The sequence below is a fragment of the Argopecten irradians genome, chromosome 1 (genome assembly GCF_041381155.1).
Source record: "Argopecten irradians isolate NY chromosome 1, Ai_NY, whole genome shotgun sequence".
NCBI classification, from domain to species: domain Eukaryota; kingdom Metazoa; phylum Mollusca; class Bivalvia; order Pectinida; family Pectinidae; genus Argopecten; species Argopecten irradians.
The window spans coordinates 11,869,379-11,884,512 of record NC_091134.1 but is presented as its reverse complement, the minus strand read 5'-3'; the positions used below and the strand labels follow the sequence as shown (position 1 = coordinate 11,884,512).

Genomic DNA, 15,134 nt, shown 5'->3' with positions numbered 1-15,134 from the left:
ATTTCCATGACAACACAACATATATGTACACGTATACACGCGATATTTCAATAGTTTAATTGTTCGAATCTAATTAAAATTTTCTTATGGAAACGGACCAAGTTCGCTTAATTTTGATAGTCCCAAAAATTCCTACCAGCATGTCCCAGTTAGAGAAACGTTTCTGCTCAAAGATCCTGTCGACGCTCCGTCAAATATTGAACACGACGTTCCGTTGGAACGCAACCGGTTCGTCTTGTATGTCTCGTTATATTTTAAAAATAATGCATTCTTAGCATATGATTAGTTCACAAGTATAAACTAGATTGTTCCCCAACATTTTAATTTCGCTGTTTATCGGATTAGGTCACATGATATCAATCATGCAATAGGGGCAGAAAGTACTATTCTACTGAGAAAAAAACCCGAAGAAATGATATAGGTAATAATATGTATCTACTGCCTAGCTTGTAAGTTGTTTAGTGTACATGTACATACCGGTTACCGTTTTCGCATGCGTAATTTTGAAAATAGGTCTAGTCATAACTGTAAAATTCAACAAAAAGGGTTACCTAATCATTGAAATCTGTGATGATTTATCAACCGAATCAAGTTTTATCTCTGATTCTCGTTTATATATATATCTGTTTTCAATTCGTTTTCCTTATTTTATACCATCCACTATTCTTACGAGTGGTGGTTACTGCTAATTAATTGTATACTCTAATATATTATACAATATTTTACACTAGCCTAAATCTGTATAAACGTCATGCAGTACTTTCATTCTGCAACATGAAAAATGTCCTACATTTTATTGTGCCAACAGTCCGAAGATAAGAGCTAGTACGTGTGTACATGTATATTATATACACGTATAATGTTCTCTTGATTAGAAAGGCAATCTTGGCACCATTTATAAATACGGACTTTCGACAGAAATTCTATAATGTATAAATGTAATCATAACCCTATCACGACAGCATGACTTACACCAGTCTTTGATCATCACCCGGAGCCTGGACAATCATGCCTTGTTTCTGCGAATAGTGCACACCACATTTTTTTCACTTGATAATTTATCAAAAAAAGTCCGCATTATACGCGCAAAAATACGGTATATTCACATTCGTTTTCAACACAAGAGGATATGAATAACTTTAAAATGTTTTTTATAAGATGACGTACGACTGGGGAAAATCTGAAAAGTCAAATATTGTATGGGCCATTATTTTACGTGTGTATGTGTTGCAGATGTTTTACTAATTGATATGAGGATCATGCAAACTATATTGGAACATGCTATATAAAGTATTCGGGATCGATTGATAACTATTTAATTTTCTACCCCTTTAGCCAATCATTAGGTTTAAAGTTCGTCTACAGTGTTACATTAAATATTCGATTATGAACGTTGTATTCCCATATCATGATATTACGATACTTTACTAGGATTTACTTATAAATGTACATATGTATACAATGTAGTTGCTCCATCTTCATAGACCTTGACCTTTGACAAACATGGTTTTTGTCAATGTTCTTTTTGATTCCCGTTGTAAACTCGAATGTAAATTGCTTTATGCAGATTCATATACTTTCAAATACATGGTCTTCTAAAAGCCTTCTGTGTTTTAATGTAGGTAACTTCAGGATCCTCAGTACATTTTCTATCTCGTTTATTTGTGTTTGTAAGTACGGGTTCCATATGCAGGCGCCATATTCCAAATGTGGTCTGACAAGTGCTTTATATAGTAGGGCGCACAGATGTTGTTGTTCTAGCTGTTTGAACTCCTGTACAGGCACCTAATAGTAAATGTTTCCATTATCAAGATTTGTTTTAACCCATAATTGTTCATTTAATATTTTGTTGATTGACATTTCCGTGGGTCCTAGTTTGTGTGTCGTGTATATGATAATTCCTTTCAATCTATTTTTTTTTTGCTCTATCTCTCCGGAAAAAGCTTCAAATCCATCAATATTTGGTATCTGGAAATTTTAGGAAAAGCTTCGAAAACTCCATTGATATCTAACTTTTCATGATTTATTAAAGATTTTAATTTCCTCGATTTTGTTGGTGAGAACTAAGTTTTGACTAAATGTAATAATTGTCAAACAATTTTCAAAATACAGCTGTTTTTGGCGTTTATTTGCATTCAGCATTTATATTAAAGATGATCCACCGCTGACAAATGGTATTTTTTCACTATCAAAAACAAAAGGAGACGATTTAGTATTTTTCTTCAGTTACAAAAGTTTCTTACTTTACACTATTACCAACATTGAAAAGTTTGAGCTTCTAATTTTACTTCAAGTTAAAAATCTAAAAAATAATTGCATCCCGAAAAAATTCCGTGGCACTATATCTTATATTGAATGAAGTACTGATTACCCATGCACCAAATGCAAAACAAATTATTTTATATTATTTTTTTGTGTTTACTAGACAGATATATACACAATTAAACACCAGTTATGCTCTGTCGGCGGTGGAGCATCTTTAAAAGATGGTAACAGATTAGCATACTATCTGATAGGCACAAACAACAGAGTACCACAATAACATTCACCTTTTTATTTGAAACCATATACTGACAATATATAGCTGCCCGTCGAAGGGGATTGTTTACTATAAAATAAACATTAATGTCATCTGTGAATTTTCACAATCTAACAGTATCTTAATACATACATCTGGATTGTCACTTAATAATTCAATTTTTATTGTAATGAGCATTTCCATTCAGATATAGAATTATACATTTTGTAGCAATAGCACTAAATGTACCAGCCCTTACCAGATTTTTTTTAATCTAATTGTATTTTACAATTTTTATGTAACAAAACTACATAACAATAGGCTTACTTAATTAAGAAGGTGTCCTGTTTTGAAGAAAAAATCAATTAGAGGTATGACATTTTTTTAGAATGTGATAGAAAATATTAAGTTTAGTCATTGATATACAAAAATGTACAATTAAAATTATAGAACTAATGATAATTAAACTGGTAATTATATATATATCTAAATAGCCAATTGAGTATAAGAAAAATACCGAAGTTGAAGATTTTTACCAAATGCCTGTATATTGCAAACAATAAATCAACTTTGTAAAGATTAACATTATATGAATGTATCAGAATTTGCTTATTATATCTTACACGTATCACATGATATAATTTATTTTTCTTTAATTCTTTTTTTTTTTAATACCATATGAGTTGTATAATATTATTTTTTTAATTTTTATTCATGTTTCCATAATATATTTACGAAAAAAAAAAAAATAAAAAAAATAATAATAATGCCATTTGCTCTAAGAAACGAACCCCGGCCACCTAATGGAGCTAGAATTTAAACTTGTCATCACTGTGGAAATTTAACAATCTGTAGATAACTGATGTTGGTTACTTTTTATCTTCATTTTTGTCGATTTGATTTTTTTAATGCTATAATGTTTCAAGATAAGTTTACACAATTATTCTAAACTATGATCTGTTTTTATATATAATCTGTGTGTACTGTCATTGTAAACTGCTTCACAGTATATTTAGAGTACAAACAGATTTTTGTGTTCTATCTCCATCTAAAAAAATCTATTAAAGTTAATCCTTAAAATAAGTTACAATTTTTTTGTATCAATGTTACAAAAATTTGTATTGAGGAAAATCCCCCACCCTCATCCGAGCTTTATTGATGGATGAGGAGTATCAGCTAGAAGGCTAAGGGGGTTAGGTAATTACATGTACATTTCTGCGCCTATGTTGAACATCACCGATTTGAAGATTAAAGTTAGTCTGGAAGGGCCTTTGTCTGGAGTGGTGTTTGTCTTACACTTCATTTTTCAAGCCAGGAAAGAATTGATGTAGGTTCTCATGATGCTGTGAATATATTGGTCAGTTTTATATAACTGAGAAGGTACAGTATGTACAGACAAATCAAATAATACTTATAGACATTCACGCAAGTTGCTTTATCACAGAGCAGCAATGCAAAGGGAGACAAAATGATGGCAAAAATAAAATACAATGCATTGTAATGAACAAAGTTTGGAGGTCAAATCCACATACATCCATAATTTCACAATTCATATAAGATTCCATACAAATTTTTGATTAAACGAGATAGTCCAGTCCACTACACTGCTTAACAATCAAAATACTCATCATATTAATTCGGCCAAAAAAAAAAAAAACTGAACAAAGTTCAGGATACATTTTACAGATAATAGACATAAGTGATAAAATATGATAAATAATTAAGCACTGTACAGTTATAATAAAAAGGCAAGTTACGTATACATTAACATTCCCATGTACAGGAACAAAAGAAAGAAAAGCTAAAAAGAAAGAATTTCTACTGTATCAAATTACCAGTATCTTAAAAAGGTTCCACAATGAACAATGTGATATCTTAAAAGAAAAATATCATATTTTAGATGTAAAATTTGAAAGGAATGAATAGGTAATAGCACTATTACAGTAAAAAATACCATTACATCAGATTGATAAATCTAAATAAAATTGTACGGGTAGGTGTAAAATATTTCACAGTAAAACAATTTTGTAAAATACTGAATGATTGCGTGCGTTTTTAAAAAAAGAAGTCTTTAACCCATTTAATTTAAAAAATCAGTTAGCAGACTGTTTAATATATTAAACATTTTGTTAAATTAAAAATACAATATCTATTTCATTAAAATGAATATTCCAGATAATTAAAGAGTTTTTAGACATACAACTATATAATCAGCTGGTAGTAGCTATAGTGCTAGATCCACTGGTATTTATACAGTGCCAGATCCAGAACATTTCTGTATGGCTTCCATGAGGGTAAAAAATGAGAAAAACGTTGAGAAAAAAACACATGAATTTAAAAGAAAACAAGCAAGTTCATGGAATTTATATCCCCTGTTTTCATTAATCAAAGGCCCATAACTCTGTCAAATAGGGCCCAATGAAAGTGCCCAGCGAACTTGGCCAAGGCCCTGAGACATTTAACCATGTTAGTAACTTTCGAGACAATCTGGTAATATTTGCAAGAGTTATTAAAACGAAACAATCGAAAATGCCATTTTTTGTTAATCAAAGGGCCATAATTCCGCCAAATATGGTCAGATAAAAATGACAGACAAACTCATCTGAGACCTTGGAACATTTAACCATGTGACCAAGTTACAAAATAATCACTATGATTTGTGACAGTTATTGCACAGAAACCAAAGCATTACAGACGGACAGACAGATGGACAAACCCAATTTAATATCCCCCATTTCGGTGAAAGCGAGGGATAATCATCAGGGTTGATACCGAAGACCCCCCCAAAAACATCTGGATCCTCCACTGCTATACAGCACTCAAAACAATACTCCCATTTGGCATCCCATAAATCTAAATGTAGATAAGACTCAAATGAACAAGTCATAGTTAAAGCCTCGAACATGAGAGAGTTATATTGCTATAGTAGTTATATGGCAATTTAATTGGGCCCACGATTTTGATTAAAAATGAAAAAAAGAAGAAAAAACAATAATTATATCAAAGTAATGAGACGTATGCTATACACCACTTTGTTTTTAGTGAAATACAAATTTTTGTGCAATTTCTCACGACCACTCAAATACAAATTTCGCAAATAACTCAATATCTACAGGCATATTCACATTGCTCCTTACTATCGACAAATCTTGATGATCATTTACTACCTATTTACACGATATAGTATTACAAGTTTTAATCTGAAGCTTGCAGTGTTGCCACCAAAAAACTTTTTTGATGTTTAAATGTTTGTAAGTATAGGTTACACCTGAGCAAAGTAAGCTTACAATATGATCCGAATGATGGGTGAAATTGATCTGCATGTCATATTCAGTATTTGCATACATGCATTACAGAGTTATCTTCCCTTGCGGGTAGGTATTGTGACGTCATGTGTTTGCAAGCGTAACGTCATACTTTTGGGATTTAACGACGTAAATTGCTCTCGCGAAATAATGATGTAATAATCGATACCTATCCGCAAGGGAGCTAACTCTGTAATATGCAAAGACAGAATACTGGAACACAAGGTATCGTGGACGGAAAGTGTCAATGGTTCTTTGATGTTTATAACACATATCAACATGGTAAACAAGATGTTTTTGTGAAATTAACTACTGAACAACATTTGGCCATGCAGTACCTACTCACGAAAAGCTGATAATGATGATGACGTGAATAACTTAAGTGGTTTACAATTTATAAGTTGATATGAATAATCAAAATGTAACACAAAATTGTAGATTGATTTCTGGTATCTACATGCATTTAAAATATTCACCAAAGGACTGTAATGGCCAAAATGATTTAATTGCTGAATTTCAAATATATTAAGTACATCCGTGATGCAATAGGTATGATGATGTGTCTATCATTGGGGCTGAAGTTGTTATGGTAACCGTTGTAAACAGGTATCGATCATGCAAAGTTTTTCATCTAGACACCAGAGTGCATCATTAATTTAATTTCTTCTAGAGATGTATCTAAGCTTAAAGGTGCTTTACATATTTTCAGTGAATATTTGTTCTTCTAGAGATGTATCTAAGGTGCTTTACATATTCTCAGTCATTATTTGTTTGTTCATGATTGCATTTTATTGTTTCTTAGACAAAATTATCAAAAATAGGCAAAAAACGAGAAAATATTCAAATTAGCAGATAATTTATGCATATTTAAATGGTTACCATGTCATATAATGCTGCAAAATGAGAAATATGCCACTAAAATTGAATCAGGGATGTACTAAATATTTTAAATATAACAATTAACTTAATTTCTTAAAACTTACTTCAAAAAATTGATGGATCTGGGGGCTAAAAATGGACTAAACCATACACATATTCCCATGCACTGCTCTACTTCTAGTGCCAAAATGGAGCAATATCATGAAGCTAACATCAACAGCTGTCAACATATATATAGATAGATCAAGTGATAAAATTCTTGCTTCAACATATTAATTTTCATAGCAATAATTTACCAGTACATCATTTTTGTCTCATATTTCATGCAAGAGTAAGCACAAAAATAATCTTACTTATCATACCAGCAAAGTTTAAATACAATATATAATTCAACATCAGACGATCATCAGGATAATTTTGCGAATATTTCATCTTTTGCTTCTTCAAACTTGGGATACAAATCTGCAATGTCGTGGTTGGCATCAATAATCTAAAATAGAGAAAAAGTTATTTAATAGTGAATACAAACCTGCTGTCAGAAAGGAACCACCTTAGACTTATATATAGGGCTGAAACGATTAGTCGAATAATCGGAGGCGATTAGATTAATGAAGCTAATCGCTGATAATCGATTAAAGATTAACATGCATAGCCAGTGCATTGTAAGCTGACTAAACACGTTGACAGATCATGGATTTCTGAGTAAGCCATTCAGACTGGAGTTTCATCTCTTTATGTACATGTTTTGAACTCAACAAAGAATATATGATGTGAGAAATACTTGTTAAATTACGTCTCTGTGGAAGTTAAAAGTCATTAATCAATGAAATAGTGGATGTCATTGAGAAAGCTTGCAACACGCAGTTCGCCAATTTTCACTAGCGATCGACTCCATGTCGTTATGTCACGGAGGCCTAATCACCACCGGGACGCTCGGGAGCGGAAGGAGCAGTAATCTTAAACATTTAAATTTTTGCATGTGTTTATCATATAAAGTTTTTTTTTATCATAATCTAATTGAAGATAAGAGTTGTTGATTTATTTTATTTTTTTTGATCACGGAAATAAAAAAGTTCATTGACGAAAATTTGGTCATGTCGCTCCGTGGCGATCCAGATTTGGTTGATTAGTCGTACGTGTGAAGGTCACGTCAAAATAGCAGACTTCATTTAAACAATGTGACGGAAGACGATACAGGAACGGAATTCAGAGCTTATTTGGGATAAAATATGTATGTTTTGTCAATAAATCTATTTTTTTTGTTGGTAGGCTTATATTATATAAGGCATGTCCTCTGTCATATTATACAGTAGGTATTATTATTAGTTGATAACAAAACATGGCGGACGTTTTCATTGGTCAGTAGTGAAACAATATAGTTGCCTTCAATTCAAACGATTAATCGATTAGTAATCGATTACATGTGACCGAATAATCGAATACAAAAATTACTAATCGTTTCAGCCCTACTTATATATACATTGTATAATATATATTAGTTAATATTTAACTATATCTAATTGTGACGGGTGCTGTCACATAAAGTTACCTCAAGAGTGACCTCCCCTGAATGATGACATGACATTGTTTTACCCGTAAATGAATTTTATTTCGCAAAAAAAAAAAAAAAAAAAAAAAGGACCTTGACACTTTTGATGAAGTAAAAATTGCAGGAAATCTGAATCATTTTAGTTGTTTTTCTTGTAGTTACCACAGTATCATTTTATTTATTCATTGCAAAGGTACTTTTGACAAATTTGATAAATTTGTTAGATTGTTAATGACAAGTGTAATTCAATTGGTTTTAATCAGAGATATTCCGATACGTTTGTTTTCGCGGAAAATTTGAATATTAAAACGTATCGGAATACCTCTGACTTAACCCATTGAATGACATTGCAGGGGAAGTCACTCTAATCGCTCTTCACTAGGACGTTGCTTTCGATGTCACAAGTCAGAAAGCGCCGGTAATTTTGGATTAAAATATTGCGTTTGACTATATAGGCATCGTTTATATGCCTTTGCATGGTTTGTGTGTGATTATGGATTATCGGAGGACTGATGCGTGATTATGACTCTAGGAAAAAAGGTATACTATTGTGAAAAAATTAACTTTAATCGAGGTGGGGGTAAAAAATCCAATATGGCGACTGTCGTCCCTTTCTCTGTTTTATAGTAAATATATCCCGATTTTTAAATAATTTTTTCAAATCTCGTATTTTTTGAAAAAAAATCACATGACTGTCATATATACTCATCAGTCCATCCTCCAAATACAAAAAAAAAATGTATGACAACATCCATTTTCATTGAGTTGGCCCCCTGTGATATTTCTTTCAATATTATGCCACTAGCAAATTTAAACCAATAGAGGAACCAGGGAATTTTTTTCATTGAGTTTAATTCACTGACAATGGAGAACACCCACCATTATAGGAAGCAGAACTTCTGAGAAAAGAAAACCAACTGGCACGTGCTCCTGGCCATGGGACCCTGATAATCATCACCCCTATTTGGTCATAGAAGCTTTGGTTAGTATGGGACTTACCAAGAGGGGGGCAGGAAGCTTGAATTTGTTCTCCTCTATGAGCCAGTCTTCATGTAAAGAGTGCAGTGACTTCAGGTAATCCTAAAATGGAAAATACGGCTTATAAAATTTGAATTTGTTTTTGCCTTCTGGATCAGACTGTCCTCATGTACATAATTCTAGAGCTTTTTTAGAATGATTTGGAGTGAATTTCGGCCCCATTATTCCAAATGGCAAATAAAAGGGAAATATTGAGAGGTAAGTATCACAAGATGAGTGAAGTAAAATCAATGAAGAAATAAAAATATAAGCAAGAGATCCCAGAGGGATATTGCGACCAAGAATTATCTATATCTGATAATGGAAAAGAGGGACCTTTTCTCTGCTTTTTTAACTTTAACTATCAAAATCCAAAATGGCCGCATGTCCATGTAAGCCATCTTGTTGACCAATTAATTCCAAACTGCAATATGCGCAACTAGGGCCTCAAGAGAACCTACATATGAAATGGACAATGAAAAGAGGGATCTTTTCTCTGCTTTTTTAACTTTAACTATCAAAATCCAAAATGGCGGCACGTCAGCCATCTTGTTGACCGATTAATCTCAAAATGCAATATGCATATCTAGGGTACCAAGAGAACCTACATATGAAATTTGAGACAGATCCCTTCAGTACTTTCAGAGAAATAACAAACTTCAACTATCAAAATCCAAGATGGCTGTCTGTCGGCCATCTTGATGACTGATCGGTCCTTAAATGTGACATGAACAACAAGACCCCTAGAGGAACCTACATATGACGTTTGAGAAATATCTCTTCAGTACTTTCTGAAAAATAGTGATAACAAAATTTAACTATCAAAATCCACAATGATGGTTTGTCAGCCATGCATCTGGTCGACCTAAACTAATTAAAATTAGACCTGTAATTCCGCTCCACTACGATACTCTACGTTACGCTCCAATCCAAGATCTAACGATGCCCGGTTCGGGGTGACCTCAGCACGACCCCTATGGTTAGCCAATCAGCGGGTCACCTACGGAATCTTCGGTGTGGTTGATTCATTCGGAAGTGTAAACGGATAATAGTATGTCCCGAGATGTTCCGATTCTAGGCCAGAGGTCATACTGAGGTGACCTCGAACGGGACATCGTTAGATCTTGTATTGGAGCATATAACGTAGAGTATTGTAGTGGAGCGGAATTACAAGCCTAATTTTAATTAGATTGCTGGTCGACTGATTGTTTGCAAAATGTAATATGCACAACTAGAGACATAGAGAAAGCTACATATGAAAGTTGAGACAAATTAACCCAAAACTAAATTAGTCATTGGCCATTTTACAAATCCAGTGTATAGTGACCTAGTTATCAAGTGTATAAAAATATAATATCAATCTTACAATAGGAACTCCCTTTTCTTCGGCTCTGTTCCGCATTCGGATCCTGTTCTGACACACTTCTGGTTTTGCACGCAGATACACTGAAATAAAGTGTGGCATAATTGTGTTTCACTTTCAAAATGTTAAAGGGACAAATCAAATTAAGGCTTATTCTGTTACATAACCACTAAGAAAATTATGGCACGAATGTATTGTTCTACATTTCTTATGAAACATATAAACCTAAAATATTGAAAAAGAAATCCATGACATTGTGTCAAAGTATTTTAATAGAAACAGTTGAAATTCAAAATTATGTAACAATACCATTCAGTAGGTACAATATGTACACTGAACTTGTACCCGAGCAAATGTTACATAGTTAAACAAATGCAATACATAACTATCAAGGAGTTGATGAAATTGTTTTTTTAAACAGGAGCATGCACATAATACGGTTAACACAAAACTGTATGAGCGATTTGATTGGTTCAAGACATAAATTATTTTACTCCATTAGCAACGGTCAGAGTTTGGTATACAAGACATCTGACCACAATGTGTAATGGCTGACAGCAAGCAAGTTTGTATACCGTAATACGTACATTTCACACACATTTCAACACGTGTGCTTTTCTGGCATATCACAGTAAAATCAATTAATGTCACTTTCATTACAACTGTTTTGTTTTCAATATACATTTGTATGTGCAAATTTTAATGTAATAGACTGAATTGCCCCCTTAAACTTTTGGTGTATAAGATATGGCAACATTATTTTGGATTCTGAAATGATAAAAAGAAAAAAATATTTGTTTCTGTTAAAAAGTACTGTCAGATATTTTATTGTAACCATTTTTTTTTTTTTTTTTTTTTTTTTTTTAAAAGATAATTGTCTCATCAAGAGGAAATTATAAAGACCCTATGAAATGATTCAAAGTTATTAGTCCCTTAAAGTCAAGGTCATTCATTTGAACAAACTTGGAAGCACTTCATTCAACCATGCTACAGGCCCAATATGGGTACCACGGTACAATCGGTTATTCAGAAGAAGTTGTCTGAATGAATGAAATGTTACTGATGTGTACAACAGCGGATGAAGCACGATGGCTATTTATATAGGTCAGATGACCTAAATTGAAAAACATTACATGGCAAAGTCACTGCATATCAGGCTGATTATGTGACACAATATTGAACACTTCACATACCAATCAAATCTATATTTGTGTCCTCGTTCTCCGTTATCCAGCCATAAAACTCTGACAGGATGGCGTAGTCGACCTCTGGCATCAGACCACTACAGATCAAATCTTAAATGTTACACTCATTCTTTATCAGCCCAAGAAAGAGCCTTAACAGTCAAAATTATATAGACAAATAAATTACAGATTTAACAGACAGAACGAATTAAACTGAAATTTAAATTATAGAATCTTATGTATAAACATTGTCAACAATTACCTGCAGAAACAAGAGACATTTTGTGTAGATTCTGAGTTTTGAGTTTACTTTCAAACTTATTTCAAAGTAACATGAGCAAGGAGAAAACCAAAAAATTAAATACCCTTTGTAGAGATTTTCAACAAAGCAGTTTCTCGCACTGAACAGTGACCTTTCCATCATCTTGACACTTTTGTTCTAAAGAAAATTAAGAAACACAATGAATAAATTTAAAAGCTACAAACATAGTACCTACCAAAGTGTTTCAATGCAGTTGATGTTTACATTAATTTTCACTATTATAAAGATAATTTGCCGTATCCACATAATACTAGTGTAATTCTCAAAAACAGTTTAGGCACAGTGATTGTAAGACTTCATAACCTGCCGCTATTTTCATACACTTACAAAGCAACTGCAGGCTGACTAGTTAATTTTGATTTATCCATAACAACAGAAGCAAATCACGTCTTATGGTGAATTGCCAGTTTACATGAATTCAATTTTGACTCTCTTAACCTCTCTTCCGATCACATACTACCGGCGGGTGAGTTATGAAATGTGAATGCATTTTCAAACATCCAGACCAAGAAATCTTTTGATTTGTTTCACAATGTTTCAAAAATGAACTTCAGGGGTTTCAACATCAGGCCAATATTAGGCTAAATTACATTAGATAGCTGCATACAGATGGTATAGAAAAGTACCCCCTGAAATTGCAATTTGTACCGCCTCTCCTGAAAGATAAAGAAACCCCTGAACTTACAACACCGATGGCCGTATACGTGTATTTGATATGGTTTATCTGACAAACTTTTGAGTTCAAAAATGTGTTCTATGAAATGCTTCCCACACCCTCCACCCCCCCACCATTTACGAAAATTCCATTAGAAAAAATACGGTTTAAGGAAGGACAGAAAACAAAAGGTCCCCAATCTAATTACCTTATACAATCATGCAATGGGAATGTAATTCTAATGGGGGTGATCACCTACCATAGAAGTTTTTTTCCTGTTAGTCTACATGTATATATATAATGTAAAATACCAAAGAAACACAATTTAACAAAGCATGACAATTTATTGACTCGTGCCCTATCCGGGCCTCGAAATCACGATCTACGGCACCCAATCGCCTAGCCAAACATACCTGCGCCTACAGTGGATGTTGCGCAGTGGTAGAAGGCGCAGCTATGTTTGGCTAAAAACGGATAGGGCACGAGTCAATAAATTGTCATGCTTTGTTAAAATTGTGTTTCTTTGATATGTTGTGTATATAATTCATACTAAAGACTCGAAGTGAGCTGAGTATCTAATCTGGGATAGCTTATCAAATTTAAACAGTGAAAAGGATTTAAGAGCAAACCCCTAAATTGATGGATCCCAGACAGAGATATACAGATATAAACAGTACGGATATATTTGAAACAGACCTTATTTTTTTTTATGTCCCTCTGCCATTGTGAGTTGTACATAGGACTGGAATGCCAGGCTCCAGCGGGAAGCATCTTTATACATCAGATCCTACATAGAAATTACAAATGGTTAAACATCAGATCCTACATAGAAATTACAAATGATTGAACATCAGATCCTACATAGAAATTACAAATGATTAAACATCAGATCCTACATAGAAATTACAAATGATTAAACATCAGATCCTACATAGAAATTACAAATGGTTAAACATCAGATCCTACATAGAAATTACAAATGATTAAACATCAGATCCTACATAGAAATTACAAATGATTAAACATCAGATCCTACATAGAAATTACAAATGATTAAACATCAGATCCTACATAGAAATTACAAATGATTAAACATCAGATCCTACATAGAAATTACAAATGATTAAACATCAGATCCTACATAGAAATTACAAATGATTAAACATCAGATCCTACATAGAAATTACAAATGATTAAACATCAGATCCTACATAGAAATTACAAATGATTAAACATCAGATCCTACATAGAAATTACAAATGATTAAACATCAGATCCTACATAGAAATTACAAATGAAATTAAACATCAGATCCTACGTAGAAATTACAAATGATTAAACATCAGATCCTACATAGAAATTACAAATGGTTAAACATCAGATCCTACATAGAAATTACAAATTACAATATCGCACCACTTCAATAGTGCCCGCCTGTGTGTAGCCAATCAGAATCCTGTATTCTTTCACGTGATGTACTAATTTGGTTTATTTGGTGTTTGCCATGAAAGTGCCAAAGATTAACACACCAAAATTGACCACACAGTTGGCCCAGCGACAATCTTTCAAAATTTTTATCAAATTGATCAGCATCCCTGAGACCACAGAGCCACAAATATTGAAGAGGGCCTTGAGACCTTTTAAAATATAGAGAGTATTTGGTTCCATCATATCTTTGAATTCATTTGAATTTATGGCCCCGCCCCACTGGTTCCTGGGGGTCAGCTAGGACCTAGATGGATTTAATGTTAAACTGCTATCTTAGGCCAATAACTCTAACCAAGTTTGACTCATTTCCTATGAAAATTGAGCAAATAATGCTCATGAATTTGGTTTTTTTCTCTATATAAACTATAGTAAATTTGACCCCTCCCCAGGGAAAAAATCTGAGACCCCCAGGCTATGAAATTCAAAATTTTTGTAGAAGGCCTTATTTAATTGGGACCTTTCAATCTATGAAGACTATTTGATTCTACCACATCTGCGAGTGGAGAAGATTTTTGAAATTTTAGCCCTTTTGGCCCCTCCCATAGCCCCTTGGGGGGTGGGGGCTATATAATTCACAATTTTGATTGGCCTTATGCCTTAGAAGGTTTGTGCAAAATTTCATTGAATTTGCTTCAGCAGTTTTGGAGAAGTTGGAAATGTAAATTGTTTACTGACACACGACGCATGACAACAAAAGGCGATTAGAATAGGTCATTTGAGACTTCGTCTCAGGTGACCTAATAAAAACACTAAATTTTCCGACGTTAAAATATCTCAGTTTACGATATTCTCACCAGTGTATTGAAGCCATCCACATCCTTCCACTTGTTGACTGGTTCAGGTATTACCTGATG

At 33.2% G+C, this 15,134-nt stretch overlaps 1 protein-coding gene across 1 annotated transcript; it reads right to left on the bottom strand.

The window, feature by feature from the left end:
- Positions 1-2,539: 2,539 nt before the first annotated feature.
- LOC138308120 (thymidine kinase 2, mitochondrial-like) lies at positions 2,540-15,124 on the bottom strand. The gene is made up of 7 exons (XM_069249068.1): positions 15,075-15,124; positions 13,502-13,579; positions 12,181-12,254; positions 11,825-11,913; positions 10,635-10,714; positions 9,251-9,331; positions 2,540-7,192 (listed from the first exon to the last, which is right to left on the bottom strand). Exons 2-7 carry the CDS (start codon positions 13,571-13,573, stop codon positions 7,109-7,111), a joined length of 480 nt encoding a protein of 159 aa, XP_069105169.1. The 5' UTR covers positions 13,574-13,579; positions 15,075-15,124; the 3' UTR covers positions 2,540-7,108.
- Positions 15,125-15,134: the final 10 nt, after the last annotated feature.

What these genes read in the sequence shown, in the direction of transcription:
- LOC138308120 (XM_069249068.1), bottom strand. Translation starts at nt 13,573, where the DNA reads ATGTATAAAGATGCTTCCCGCTGGAGCCTGGCATTCCAGTCCTATGTA. An exon ending in TCACAATGGCAGAGGGACAT is followed by an intron (nt 12,255 to 13,501) that starts AAAAAAAAATAA and finishes AATTTTCTTTAG; the next exon opens with AACAAAAGTGTCAAGATGAT. An exon ending in CACAAATATAGATTTGATTG is followed by an intron (nt 10,715 to 11,824) that starts GTATGTGAAGTG and finishes ACTTTATTTCAG; the next exon opens with TGTATCTGCGTGCAAAACCA.